The 15,472-nt window shown below is 39.3% G+C and overlaps 1 protein-coding gene across 1 annotated transcript in view; it reads right to left on the reverse strand.

Annotated features, from left to right (window-relative positions):
• Nucleotides 1-243: 243 nt before the first annotated feature.
• The window catches only part of LOC126419054 (uncharacterized), a 28,427-nt gene continuing 13,198 nt past the window's right edge, over nucleotides 244-15,472 (reverse strand). The window contains exons 5-6 of the mRNA XM_050086128.1: nucleotides 5,039-5,230; nucleotides 244-1,013 (exon numbers count right to left, since the gene is read on the reverse strand). Coding sequence (XP_049942085.1) covers nucleotides 957-1,013; nucleotides 5,039-5,230 — 249 coding nt within the window. The 3' untranslated portion in view covers nucleotides 244-956. The remainder of the gene's footprint in view (nucleotides 1,014-5,038; nucleotides 5,231-15,472) is intronic.

The raw sequence follows: 15,472 nt of genomic DNA on the forward strand, positions 1-15,472 counted from the left end.
TCATTTTCAAATTTAAAAAAAATCAGAAATATGCACTACACTGTCATCAGTCAAATCAGTATCAGTACAGAAAATTGTACAAAATTTTATTGTACAATTAAGATTTTAGATAATGTATCCACAATGGTATAAATAACAGTGAAAAATAGAATTTGAAACTATGTACAACCACTTATGACACATGTTAATACCAGTACATAGCTATTTTGAAACTGTTACCTCTTTCCTTTGATTTAAACCTGCTTTTTTTTTTTTTTTTTTTTTTTTTACTTCAATATATCATCTTCAATGCTGCATAAAAAAATTAAATTAATCAGTACAAACATGATGATGTGTGTGACAGAAGAGAGACATCTATTAATCACATGGGAAAAAAAGAACAAGTGGAGTGAGGGCCACACACACAGCAGTGTGGTTATATCCTCAAATTATAGTATTTCATGAAAATTCCTTCAACTGGGAGACAAATGGAAATATGGAAAGGAAACGGTACATACACATGTGATTAAGGAAAAGTTTCTGCAAAACCTAACCCAGGAAAGATACAATTGTATCTTGTGACACACTTGTATCACAGAATGAATGCACTACCTCTCTCTCTCTCTTCCTCCCTCCCTCCCCCTCTTTTTCCTTTCTGCTTCAGTGCCTATGCATATACTCTTTCCTCATTCAGTTTTGAATCATCATCATAATGAAGGAATTTTAAAAAATGTTGAAATCTAGAGATGCAGCCTTTTTTTAAATTTGTGTGACTCTTGGTCTTACTCCATTCATTCTTGTTTTAATGTTAGTTAACAGATTTCCTGTTTTGTCAGTACTATTATTAGTAGCTACCTGCTGTTGACTATAATCTGGCTAGCCATAATGACACATCAATGAACACAATTATGGTTAAATTTTCTACACACAACCAGTAGCAATATAGTATCATCTTAGGAACTGGATGGAAAGCTTATTCAAGAGCGCCGTAAAACTACTGGTAGCAACAGTCTTGGCTGCATTCTTGCACTGACCTGAAACATTAACAAAACATAAAAGTATTACAAATATCTGTAAGAAGAAAGCGATAAATCAAATTAAGAGCAAATGATCACAAACACTTAAACACTTTGAGTAGCAAACACTGTTCAGAATATATCAACACAGGATGAAAATAATGAACACAGTCGCTAAGGAGAATTCTGAATGAGTCCCTAAGGTGCATCTGAAGAATTTTTCCTAAAGCCAACTTGCACAAGTAATTGCCAGAATCAATATGTTTAACCAACACAGTATCTGTTCAATCTTTGGACCTACAGTATTTTCTCATTGTCCTCTTTTACGGCAAATTCCTCTGAAGATAGTTACATTTTAAACAACTAGTAGAACAGCAAAGTACTGCAATTAAAACAACCAATGAGATGAAAGTGCATAAATTTATGTATTAAATTGAAACCTAATAGGCATCTTTAAATATCAATAAATAAAAAGAAAAAACGCAATTCTTCCCTGCCGTAATTCTGCATATGTGCTCAACAACCAACTGTACTTTACATGACAGAGTATGTAAATAGTGTACCCACAGTGTTTAGTTCCTTCTTCTTCCATCTGTAAGTAATTTACGGAAGGAACAACTGTTGGTGCACCTTCTCATAAAACTAATTCTTTAATTTTACTGCCATGATCATTATACTGTATGAAAGAAACAAGGGTATTTGCATTAGTAAGAGACTATTTGTCTCAGTGACTGTCAATCGATAGTTTATTACAGACAAGTTCTTGTGGTGCACTGAAAAATTTAGTTTACGAGGTATAACGAAAGAGATCAATACTGCAAATCTGTGTACTTCTCAAGTATGACCTGTCAATGGTGATTTGCCAGCTACCAAAACATATCTTTATGAAGACACCTATGTTGCTCCACCATCAACTACAATGAAAACCTTTATTTTTGCCACCAGCTTTGACTGCTACCAACCTTCATTGAGTCCAAGATGTTTTTCAATTCCAGTAACTCTGTTGATCTCAATGCAATATAAAGCTGCTATTATAGTTTGTTTCATGTTCAAGAACAACCCTAATGTCTCTCACTACATTCTGACATTTAGGATTAACTATTTTAGGTCTTAAGAATCGTGTTGACCCAAATTTAAATTACTGCTTTGATGTGACATATCTCCCCGAGACATATTCTGAGTAAGAGTTGAATAAAAGAGGGTGATAATTGAATTATGCATTGCACTTTTGACTTCTCCCTCCCTTTCATCTCTTTTTACATGTCACTATTTTTTCTGTATCACCACTGCTGAAGCTTGCACATAGTTTACTACTTTTAACCTCTTCCTCTCTGAGATACCATGTCCTTTATCTTTATCTACTCTCATCACAACATGTGGGTCCCTCTGAATCTAGTGTCTCAGTAACCCGCTCTCCCCCTCTCAAATCTTCCCCCAAACAATACCTCTTTCCTACCTAGAGAAGAAACATACGAATTTCTAAAGTCAAGATTAGTATTTTCTACTCTTACATGTATCTAATGGCACTACTCAGAATTTCCCCTTCTACAGGTAAGTGCTGGCCAGCCGTCATGTCTCCTCGCAATTTTAACAGTTTTCTTAGCAGAATTTTCTCTTTGACAAATTACTAAATCTTATTATCACTTTGACTCTGCAATTAAAATACACTAGACATACAACACATCCCGAGTAAATTATTGTAGGCCAACTTGTCATGCTATCAAACATGAACTAAATTTCATCACACTGGATAAAGTGGGTAGTAAAAGCTATAATCTATTGCATGTTATTTAGGTAGCACTTCTGAAACAATACACAATTACTTCAGTAAAATTTCTCCAAATAATAAAACTGATACCAACAGTAACCATTTTCTAGACCATTTATTCTAGAGGCAAAGCATCTCATTCTCTTAAATGTTTGGGAGTGACAAGGCTTTCTTTTACTTAGAATATATACAGTAATTAGTATTACTATCTGATTTATTATTGTCTATACTTGGATCTAATATTTATACTTCAGGTATCAAAAGCAGCTACATTATGTAGAGTTCAATATTTAAAAAGCATCATGAATGCTTTCAGAATGCGTCTTTCACACTGCATCAGTGTGTGCACTTTTTGAAACTTGCTGGCAGATTTAAAGTGTGTGCTGGACTGGGTCTCAACTCTAGAAACTCACCTTTCATAGGCAATTCTCTTAACAAGAAATACTGCCAGAAGTAGCACTGTGATGACAGGTATTGAGGAGTGAGTGGATAGTTCAGTCATCAAGATCCACCACTCTTTGATTACACTGTTGACAACAAATCAATGGGAACAGTAACTGCAATAAAATAGCTAGGACTAACCATCCAGAGCAACCTAAAGTTGAACGATCATGTACAACAAATTGCACAAAAGTAGTAGCAGAAGAATGTATAATTCACTCCTGAAAGAAGTGGCTAATGAAATGCTCATTTCACAGACTACTGAGCATCGTTCAGCTGTCAGGGGCCCTTACCAAATAGCATTAATGGAAGACAGGGAAGAGATCAACAAAGAGCAGCCATTTCATCGTTTACTTGGGAGAAGAGATTTATAGTCAACAAATTAGAGTAGCAGACGCTTTGAGAGAGGTACTGTGCATCAAGGTCAGGTGTACTACTGAAATTCTGAGAGAGTACATTCCAGGAAGAGCTGATTAAGTTATTACTTTCTCCCACATGTATCTCTTGAAATTGTCATGACAAAAAATCAAAGCCCATATAGAGCTTTACTGACAATCATTATTCCCACATGCTGTTTGTGAATGGAACATGAAAGTGCAAAAAATAGTTGTACCAGAATTTCCCTTCACACACATTGTATGAGGGCTTGAAGACTACAGGTTTAAACATAAGAGCACTGCCCATGAGAGGCAAGTTCCTGGATTCAAGTCCTAGTCCATCACAGAGTTCTAATCTGCCAGGAAGTTTCACAGAGAATGCCATAAAACTACAATAATTAAACAATTGCTTATTTATAAAATTACTTATTTCTAAAATGCACGGAAGGATAGAAGACTGGTTTGTGGGAGAAATATGAGGGATGGGAGCGGTAGATGGAGGAACAAAGAATCATAGTCACAACAAAACTTGCATCATTCATCTGAACTGTATGTAGGAAGGTGCAAATAAAATGCCTAAGGAATTCACACATGCACATGGAATAGTTAATGGCCAATCTAGTATTTAAATAAAAGGCACAGAAGACTGGTTTGTGGGAGAAACATAAGGGATGGGGGTGGTAGATGGAGGAACAAAAGGGAGGGGTAGGAGGTAGAGAGGGGTAGGAGGGGGAGGGGGAGACGGGGGTGGGAGTAGGAGGGGGAGACGGGGGTGGGGGTAGGAGGGGGAGATGGGGGTGGGGGTAGGAGGGGGAGATGGGGGTGGGGGTAGGAGGGGGAGATGGGGGTGGTGGTGGGAGGGGTGGCAGAGGGGGGTAATGGGGTGGCAGAGGGGGGGTAAGGGGGTGGCAGAGGGGGGTAAGGGGGTGGCAGGTGGCAGAGGGAGGTAAAGGGGTGGCAGAGGGGGGTAAAGGGGGTGGCAGAGGGATGGGGAGTGGGGGAAGGGCAGAGGGACAGTGAAGGTGGGACAGAGTGAATGGGGTGGGGTATGATAGAGGGACAAGACACAGAGGGACTGTGGGATAGGAATGGAGGGACAGCAATGAAAAGGCATGACATTGGTGTGGGGGGGGGGGGGGGGAGAGGGGATTGAGAAGAGATAATTATTTGAATTTAATGATACTGTCCTCCTCAACATACATCTCAGAAAATATACAAAAAATCAAACTTATTTTGACTGGTAATTAACAATACATAGCTGAGGCCTTATTCTGCGTTCTGAGCATTACATGTTTCTGGCCGTGCAACTTACAGCACAAACATTGTATTTTTGATGTCTGCTATACAATTACTTGCAAGCACATGGTAACGAACAAAAGGAAATAAATGCAAAATTCCAACTCTGACTTAGAATTAACTGTTTGTGTACAAAAAGGACATTGTGACTGAAAACATACCTTTCTCCATATCCGTTGGAACCATGTGCTGTTAGTGGCCCACATACCATGCCCCTTACGCTCTGCCTGTTTCTCAGTCTTCAATAGTCTTTTGTAGTATGTGATGTAAAGCGGATCTTTTTCCAATGTGAAGTCCAATGCTGACACTGTTGCAAATCCCACTGAGACGAGGTCTACAGCCACATCACCTTTCTGAAAATTTGCACACAACCTAATGAAATAAATAAAAGAAAAATTTCTGAAATTTTTGTAGTATGCATCAGTTCAAAAATCAGAACTGAGTTACATCTATTTTTTTTTTTTTTTCATTCAACAGCCTTTATTTGGTATTAAACTGGTGCTTGAGGATTTACATGGTATTTTGTAGTTTTTGTTCACATTTAGTGCTGCTCTTCATTACTGACTAAATGCTCAGTTATTTGAAGTAACACCATAGATTATATATATATGCAGTACTTATTTATCAAATAAGCATAAACAAAAATATGAGACTTTACTCCTTTAACTGGTTCAGAGATTACTAGAAAGCACAAACAAGTATCAATTCTGGTATCTTAGATGCTACCATTATTGTATAATACAGTAATTCTCATTAATTCTTCTTGCATTTATGTCCTATTTCCTTTCATCTAAAGCTTTATGTCAAAAGCTAAGCATTTTTTGTCTTTTCTATATATCTGTCTGCAACTCTTCATTTATAGAGTAGTGAATTATTCTCATTTATATATTAAGTCTCTTTTTATTACATCTTGTTTGGTTCACATGTGTCATTCTAAAACTGTGTACAAGAAAGGAAAACTACTGTTTGAAATCTCATTGATATCAACGCCATTAAAATTCATTCATATTTCATATATTCTATCAATGTACTTGTATATATTACACATATATTAAGAAATGCTTTTAAAAATATATAGTCTATACCCATCACAATGTTGATTGTAGTATCATGTAAAAAGTTGAAGTAAATCAGTTATGAACTTTTGAAATTTTTGGTAATGTTAAATGATGACAAGTCTTGTTTAGTGCTACAGACAATAGATTATTACTTGTCATTCAGCATTACAACAAACACAGCTACTTGCTATGAAGCCTGAATCTAGATGTTCAAGTAATTTGCAAAATGAATGTGTAATGAGGTATGTTTTTTATTTTCTTTTAAATTGCTGCGGATTCCTGATTTCTTACTTTATATTGGACATGAGCTTCTTGAACTTCCTATTACTAGAGTATATAACTCCATTCTGAACACTGGACAAGAGGGAAAAGACTATATGAAAATTATTATTGTATCTTTATTGTGACTGTGTACATCATAGTTTAGTTGAATTTGATTTTTATTATCAGAAACAAAAACTATTAAGGAGTAAATATTTTGAGAAATGAGAGTAAGAATTTCATGATCTTTAAAAAGATTTCTGCAGGCTGTACAATTATCTATTTTACACAATATTTATACTGGTTGCTTCTGTTGATCGAACACTTTATGTACTTTAGGTGCACTGCCCCAAAAGTTAATTCCACAAGACCACAGCAAGGGCAAAAAAGAAAAAAAAGCCAACATTTTCGTCTTTGGGTCAACAAAATGGGAGCTACTTCTAAAGGCCTAACATACTGCTTCTCAATTAGTTTATTCATGTGTGTACCCAATTTTAACTTGTTATGGAACACCAATGAATTTTATATTCAGTGTGTGACCATTAATGTCCAGTTATGGTGTTAACAGGTCATTACCACTTGTCTGAAACTGCCTAATATGAGTCTTTGTGGGGTTAAGAGTTAGCTGTGGACCACTTGTTGGCCTCTTAAGCTATCATCTGAGTTGTGTCTGCTATGGTTGAATTTGGAGCCTTGACTAGGTATGCTTTTGTCATCATTAAACATTACAGTTTTCTATCTACCCTTTAATGTGATTGGAAGATCATTTATATACATTAGAGAAAGAAGTGGGCCCATTAGCAATCCCTATCGCACTCCAAGTTATGTCCTCCCATATTGAGGTTATTTTGATGCCTCTGCTTTCTGTTATGTAGGTATGATTCCAACCATGTGAGAGGGATGCAGTTAATGCTGGAACACTTTAGTTTCCAAAGTAGATTTCTGAAATGCAAACTATCAAAGAATTGATAAAGTCATGGAATATACCAGAAGGAATTTTTTTTATGTAGCTCCAGTAGCACTTAAAATTTGAGATCTTGTGTTGCTTTGTGCGTAGAAAATCCTTTATGAAATTCAAACTGAGAGGCTTTTAACAACTTCTGCTTGGTTAAATGAATCAGTATTCTGTCACTGGCCACTTTCTCAAATACTTTTGAAAAGACTGGAAAGAGTGATACAGATTTGGAATAAGAGGTCATCTGCTTATCTCCAATTTTGCAGATGGGTGTTACTACTGCATACCTAAGTCTGGAGGAAATATATCCACTCATTAATTGATTACAAACATACACACGCCAAAAAAAGTTTGGATCACCTTGGTTCTGAGAGTTCCAGAAACTGTACAGAAAATTGGAATGAAGATCAACATAAACATCATTTTCGCCCTTTTTATTACTCATGAAAACCACATATTACATGTTGTACCACCATACAGCGAGACTTTCAGAGATGGTGGCCCAGATTGCTGTACACACCGGTACCTCTAATACCCAGTGGCACCTCCTCTTGCACTGATGCATACCTGTATTTGTCATGGCATGCTATCCACAAATTCATCAAGGCACTATTGGTCCAGACTGTCCCTCTCCTCGGCATAGATCCCTCAGAGTGGTTGGTGGGTCACGTCATCCATAAACAGCCCTTTTCAATCAATTCTAGGCATGTTCGATAGGGTTCATGTCTGGCTAACATACTGGCCACTCTAGTCGAGCAATGACGTTATCCTGAAGGAAGTCATTCACAAGATGTGCACAATGGGGACACGAACTGTCATCCATGAAGATGAATGCCTCTCCAATATGCTGCCAATATGGTTGCACTATCGGTCGGAGGCTGGCACTCACGTTTCGTACAGCCCTTACGGTGCCTTCCATGACCACCAGCAACGTACGTCGGTCCCACATAATGTCACCCTATAACAGCAGGAAACCTCTACCTTGCTGCACTCACTGGACAGTGTGTCTAAGGCGTTCAGTGCGACCGGGTTGCCTCCAAACAGATCTCCGACGATTCTCTGGTTGAAGGCATATACGACACACATCGGTGAAGAGAAAATGATGCCAATCCTGAGCGGTCCATTTGGCATGTTGTTGGACCCATCTGTACCGAACTGCATGGTGTGGTGGTTGCAAAGATGGACCTCGCCATGGATGCGGGGAGTGAAGTTGTGCATCATGCAGCCCATTGCGCACAGTTTGAGTTGTAACACAATGTCCTGTGGCTGCACAAAAAGCATTATTCAACATGGTGGCAGTGCTGTTAGCATTCCTCCAAGCCATAATCCGTACGTTAACGGTCTTCCACTGCAGCAGTAGCCCTTGGATGGCCTGAGCGAGGCATGTCATCGACAGTTCCTGTCTCTCTGTATCTCCTCCATGTCCGAACAACATCGCTTTGGTTCACTCCGCGACACCTGGATGCTACCCTTGTTGAGAGTCCTTCCTGGCACAAAGTAACAATGCAGACATGATCGAACCGCAGTATTTACTGTCTAGGCATGGTTGAACTACGGACAACATGAGCCGTGTAACTCCTTCCTAGTGGAATGACTGGAACTGATCGGCTGTCGGACCCACTCTGTCTAATAGGCACTAATAATGCATGGTTGTTTACATCTTTGGGTGGGTTTAGTGACATCTCTGAACACTCAAAGGGACTGTGTCTGTGATACAATATCCACAGTCAACATCTGTCTTCAGGAGTTCTGGGAACCGGGATGATGCAAAACTTTTTTTGATGTGTGTAGTACATGGATAATCCAATCAAGTTAGCAAAGGACATTGATAACCTGCAAGAAACACCATCATAACCATAATAATCACTACTACTTAGTGGCCTGAAGAATTCTGTAATTTCCTTATGGGTTGTATTTTTGAAACCAGTATCAGTTGCTGGAACATGAAGACTCTGCACAAGTAAATCTAATGCACCTGTATTTGCTTGTTTATTACTGGGTACAGTGTTTGCTAAAACTATGAAGATATAATCACTAACTATTGTGGCCAACTATTAAAAGTCTCACCATTTCTGCTAGAGCTAATTTCTGGAGGTATAATTTCATTTGGATTACTATTTTTGTTTGTTTATAATTCAAGAATGTTCTAAATGGTTTTTGCCTGATTCTTTGAGCTTTTTTTTAGCATTGTACAACAGAATGAAGGATTCAACAACACTGGTGGTAATGAAGCTTCAAATTTTGATTACTGCTTGTACTCTGAATTACATTGAATTCACACTTCCTAGCAGAAGGTTCTTCAATCCCAGAAGTTATCCATCCTTCTTCATTCCTTCTGTTCAATGTTTCGTTTACTGTATATTGGACAACAGAACACTGGACTATTGCACTAATTGATAAATAACACAGCATTTCTATATTTTTACTCTAACTTTAAATTCGTTAATTATTGTATGTACATACATATTATTCCCATGTTTATTTGCTTTACATTTCACTTTTTTGCCACATACCAAGGAGGGAAACTTGTTTCGATTTCCTGTTCAAAATGTTTTTTCTAGGCAATTTTTTGCACCATACAGCAGTTCCAAAAAGATGGGAGAATTTGTGTGTGCTGGCAAATTGCATAACATCGTTTATGCACACAGTGGCTTCTTGATGCGTCTCAATTTTTCTCGGGTCATCATTTTGCTACTCTTCTTCTTCCTTTGTTTCTTCTTCATCATCCTCTGTATTGCGGATTTCTATTAAATCTATTGCTGAAGTGAAAGTGGAGCGACTTGAGAGAAAGTCAGCACTTTGAATATAATCATCTGCACCATATGAAACGATTCTCATTTTCATTAATTCAGCAGTTGCTGCTGCATTTTCTTTAGCTTTGATGCCCACAGAAGTATCTTGTTCGTGACCCCCAAACCCTGCTTTGTTGAAGCACTTTGTGACAGTTTCGAGTTTTATTTCCTTTACTGCCAGGCCAATCAAATTTCCAGCATCCAGGACAGAAACTGAATGAGCAAGAGCAAATGCACTTTCGGCTTCTTCAACACTAAGAATAAGAGATTGCATCAGTAATTGCCTGTAATGACACTTGAATGTGTAAATAACCCCCTGGTCCATGGGTTGTGTGAGGCTGGTTAAACCTGGAGGAAACCAAGACAATTACTTTCGGGTCACAGGTTACATTGTCTAGGAAAAGGAGAACTGGGTAATTTCCTTTTTCCATTTTGGTATTGAAAGAGCACAACCATTCTTCCATAAGACCACCCACCATCCATGCCTTTTTATTGCTTCACCATGTGACTGGAAGCTTAATGATATCTACCTTTTTGAAGCAACATGGATTTGCTGCCTTTCCAATCACTAGTGACTTTTCCATTTCACCTAACATGTTTCCACACAGCAGCACAGTGAGCCTTTCATCGGATTTTTTTCTGCCAGTGAACTTTTTGCCTCGAACTGCTAGCGGTTTTGAAGGCTGCAAGCAATAAAACAGTCCTGTTTCATCGGCATTGAAAATGTCTTTTGGGTCATAATTAACAATTATGTTAATTGTCTTCCACTCTGTTGCTGCACTTTCCTGTACATTCTTAGCTTCCCCACACACTTCATTCTACACGACGTTGTGCCTAGCTTTGAAACTGTCCAGCCATCCTACAGTTGCCTTAAATTCCACAATTCCATGCTCTTTAGTGACTTTCAGAGCCTCATTCTGCCACATGGGTCAGGATAAAGGTAAATTTCTTGCCCACGCATACCCACACTATTATGTTAATTTCTTCATTTCCGGTCTTCTTTTCATCTGCCCATTCCCTTTCATCCATTCATCCTAAATCTTATCCCTGTTTCTTAAAGTCTCATAAATTTGTGTTTTCCCCCATTTTAAATGTAACATAATTTCGTGTACAGAGAGATTGTTTTTATTAGTCGCCTTGATTACATTAATCTGTTCACTAAGTGTTAACGATAGATATTGTTTGTTCGACATCATGTTACTGTATCTCTTAAAGTGCTACTAGTAAACAAACTGGCGGAAAATAATGACACACCTCTTTCACTGCATACATTGCAGCAGTGTGTTGGTAGATGCGCAACAATGTCCCTGTATGCGCCGGCATGCATCAATAATGATGGAAACGACAAAGCTGCCAAACAGAATGATGACGAATGAACCATTCCCTTTGATGTACTGTACCGACACTGAGCGTAACTTATTCGTTGTTGCACAGAGTGGCGCAGTTTTAGGTCCATACCAGCAGCGCCGCGCTGGACCTCTTTTCTTTGTTTTGCGCTGCTTAAGAGAGGTGTTAAATGTAAAGTCCCCATAGAGTCATGAATAACTAATGAACTGTAATACAATAGTACCGTATAGGCTCTTTTCCACATTATACAATGAATTATTATGTTCTAAGATTTGCTTTCCATTTTCACGTTAGACACTTTCCACTTTATACAAAAAAATTCGGCACATAAAAGTGCACTGAATGCGTTGGTACTGAAATACTTGTACAGTTTGGGCAGATTTCCGAATTATACATGTGCTGATTTTAGCAAGTTTTACTGTATTTAAGAAAAACTTTCCATACAAACTGTCTGATTTATATATTTCTCCCTGGAGCTCTTCCCATAATTTCTCTCTAAACACTCATCAAGACACTTTATGGTACTGTGATACAGTACTTTTCTTCTATGAACAGTATTTTACTGCTCAGTGAATACTATTGTTAACATTTGGCCATCATGGTAAGATAAACCGTAGACTATTCGTTTCACGGTAAATCAATGTTGGCCACTATGTCCTTCACTCCTCATAGGGAATATTACTGTGGAGAATAACCCATAGCTGCACATCCACTACTCTGGGTGCTACCATTAAGCATCACCTGGCAGAATGTAAATGTTAAAGCAATGATTTTTGCATTTAAGCTTTCACAACCTTATTGAAACTGTTTCTAAAAGTTTTATGACTTCAAGACACTGCCTGCAGATGATCTGTAAAATTTCGTTACAACGAGCTTATGCATTTTCTGATAGATTATTGTGGCACAGAATTCCTTAGGCATTCCCAGTGATCTGTTGACTTCTTTAGGTATTGGGTATTCTGCCAGAAGCCAGCATTGTTAATGCGCAATATTTTGACAACGTGACTCATTATATTCATCAGGCGCTACCTGAAACTGCTCATCAAGTGGAATGTGCACAGTATTTATAACTACGGCCTGCCCCCTCCATGGTCAGGCCCTGGCATGCAACCTGCAGTCTGCACCTGCTAAAAGCATCCTTGGGTATTCCTTCTTCAGTCAGGTGCAACGGGCTGTACGTTGCCGTTCTGTTTTTTGTATGGTGTGCCCGTCCATGCATTGGATTTCCATTTTCCGTCCCACGCAAGTCTAGGTGTTCTCTTTGGCATCTGCCTCTAGAAATATTCTTATACATTCCCTCTTCAGTCCGGTATACCAGGCCAAGTGCCAGCATTCCATTTTTTGTCCAGTATGGTTCTAGGTGTCCCTCTGTGATCCATTCTCACTAGAAGCATCCTACGATGTTCCATCTTCAGTCTAGTGCACCTGGTGCTCTGTCTGGAGTTTGTTCTGCATGTCTACACTCTCAGTTCTCCTTATCGAAGAGTTCTGCTGCTTGCCCCATTGCATTTTCAGCAATTTTGGTGGAGGTTCCCAAGTGTCATGATTCATGAGATTTTCCATCACGTTTATCTTTACAATACTTTCCCAGTACTTCGGGTCTGCATCAGAATGTTCATTTCATCGTAGTTCATGGAATGATTGAGTTCCAAACAGTGCTTGGAAATGGTTGATTTCATTGCCTGTGTTCGTCAAGCACGCTTCTGATGTTCTTTACATCTTAGATCTACTATCCTAGTTGTTTGGCCAATATATAACATGCCACACTAAAAAAGAGATATTATAAATTTCTGGTTTTCTTAGCTCCTGGTCATCTTTTACATTTCCCAGTAGTCCCCTTAGTTTGGTAGGTGGACAGAACATACACTTGATGTTATACTTCCTGGAATCCTGTAGGTTTTTGCACAAACAGATCCCGCACAGGACACATACGGCACAGTCTTTGCTTAATCCTGCTCTTCTTGAGCATGTGGTGGACTGGCTGGTTGGAGGACTTACTGAATCTGTTTGACCCTGTAATAAATTTTGCAAAACACTGACTGTAGGTGTTCTATTTTTGCTGCCAAACTATCTAGATATAACACTGTGTGTGCCCTGAGGGCCAATATAACTGCATTCTTCTGCGATGGATTGTGACAGCTGCTAGTTTGTAGGTACAAATCACTCTCTCTAGGTTTGTGATACTCATTGTGGCCGAATGACCCATCTGCTCTCTGACAAGGGCATCTAGAATCGACAAACAGCCATTCCAGTTCCATGGTGAACTTAATATTTGGCAGGTGAGAGTTAAGATGTCCCTGAAACTCAATGAACTTCTTCCTGCCACAATGCGATATCACAAAGGTGTACTCCACATACCTGAAGAAGGATGTGGATTTGAATCTAGCCATCTCTGATGCTTCCTCCTCAAATCTCTCTATGAACATGTTGGCATCCACTGGAGACAGAGGACTGTCCATGGTTACACCTTCTGTCTGCTCGTAATGCTGGCCCCAATAAAGAAAATAAGCTGAGGTCAGTATGTGCCTGAACAAGTCCATGAGAGCATCGTCAAATTTCTCTGCAACCAGTTCTAGTGAGTGTTTCAGTGGTACCCTGGTGAACAGGAATACCACATCAAAACTGACCATTATATCAGATTCTATGACGTGTAGTTGCTTGAGACGTTGCAAATCCACCAAGTTGCGGATGTGGTGAATACGTTTCCTCACATATGCAAACAGCAGTTTCTTCATATACTTGGCTGTTGGGAGCACTGATGCATCAATGTCGCTGACAACTGATCACAGTGGCACGTACTCTTTATGTACTTTCGGCAACCCCTATAGTGGAACTGGCTCTCTCAATCTTAACTGTGTAATGACCTTGCAGCCATAACCATTTTCTTCAAAAGAACCCTTGGCTACTTTGTAGGGTCACATTCCAAAAGTCTGTATCAAGGCCTTCAAGAAATTGATAAACTTTCTCATCATAATCAGCCTGGAGTAAAATGGCTAAGGAATTACCTTTGTCTGCTGCCAACATCATGATGCTGCTGTCTTCAAGGAGCCTTAAGTTCAACTGTCAGTTCAACTGTCTCATCACTTCAAAAGTTTGGAGCCTTTTTCTTGGCGAGTGCCCTACAGATCTCCCAGCGAATTTCTTCTGCCACACTTGGAGAAAATGTGTTGGTTACTTGCTCCACTGCACTGATGAGACCTGAAATGGACACATTTTCAGGAGTCGTTGCGAATTTGAGACCCTGCTGGGTACCTTCAAAGTGATGTCATCAAACTGCTTGCCACTTACATTACTCATGTTGTGAGTGTCCTCCATTTGCAGTGATTTCTTATCCGTGTGGACAGAATGGGACACTTAGGTAGTCTTCCTGGTGCACTCCACTAGAGACAAAGAGGAACTGTCTACCCAGGCCCTATCTTCACCTGCTACAGAAAATGCCATGTACAAGTGTAAAAGCTCCCTAGCTATTGGCGAGTGCCCTACAAATCTCCCAGCGAATTTCTTCTGCCACATTTGGTGAAAATGTGTTGGCCACTTGTTCCACTGCACTGATGAGACCTGAAATGGACGCATTTTAGGAGTCGTTGCGAATTTGAGACCCTGATGGGTACCTTCAAAGTGATGTCATCAAACTGCTTGCCACTTACATTACTCATGTTGTGAGTGTCCTCCATTTGCAGTGATTTCTTATCCAAGTGGACAGAATGGGACACTTAGATAGTCTTCCTGGTGCACTCCACTAAAGACCAAGAGGAACTGTCTACCCAGTCCCTTCACCTGCTACAGAGAATGCCATGTACAAGTGTAAAAGCTCCCCAGCTATTACATCTAGTCTGTGGTATACATCTCATAAGTACCATGCTTGCATGATATTTTATCTTGTTTGTTCTGTTGGAGTTCATGTGACACCTGATGCAGGCAAAAATTGGTACAATGATCCCATCTCAACATCTCAGAAGGAAACAGGGGGAACTCAGTAACCTCCCTTTCTTCTGTCAAGGCTTGTCCAGCTACTCGATATTTTGGTACATATCCTTCCTACAGAATCTCATTATGTAATTCTTCTGGCTTTCCTGGTACCATACAGCGAGGTCATCAGTCCCATGCCATGATCTAAGGTGGCAGACACCATGGGAGGAACACCACAAACAGCACAGCCCAGTCAATGGGAAGGGAAAATGG

This window comes from Schistocerca serialis, chromosome 9 (genome assembly GCF_023864345.2).
Source record: "Schistocerca serialis cubense isolate TAMUIC-IGC-003099 chromosome 9, iqSchSeri2.2, whole genome shotgun sequence".
NCBI classification, from domain to species: Eukaryota; Metazoa; Arthropoda; class Insecta; order Orthoptera; family Acrididae; genus Schistocerca; species Schistocerca serialis.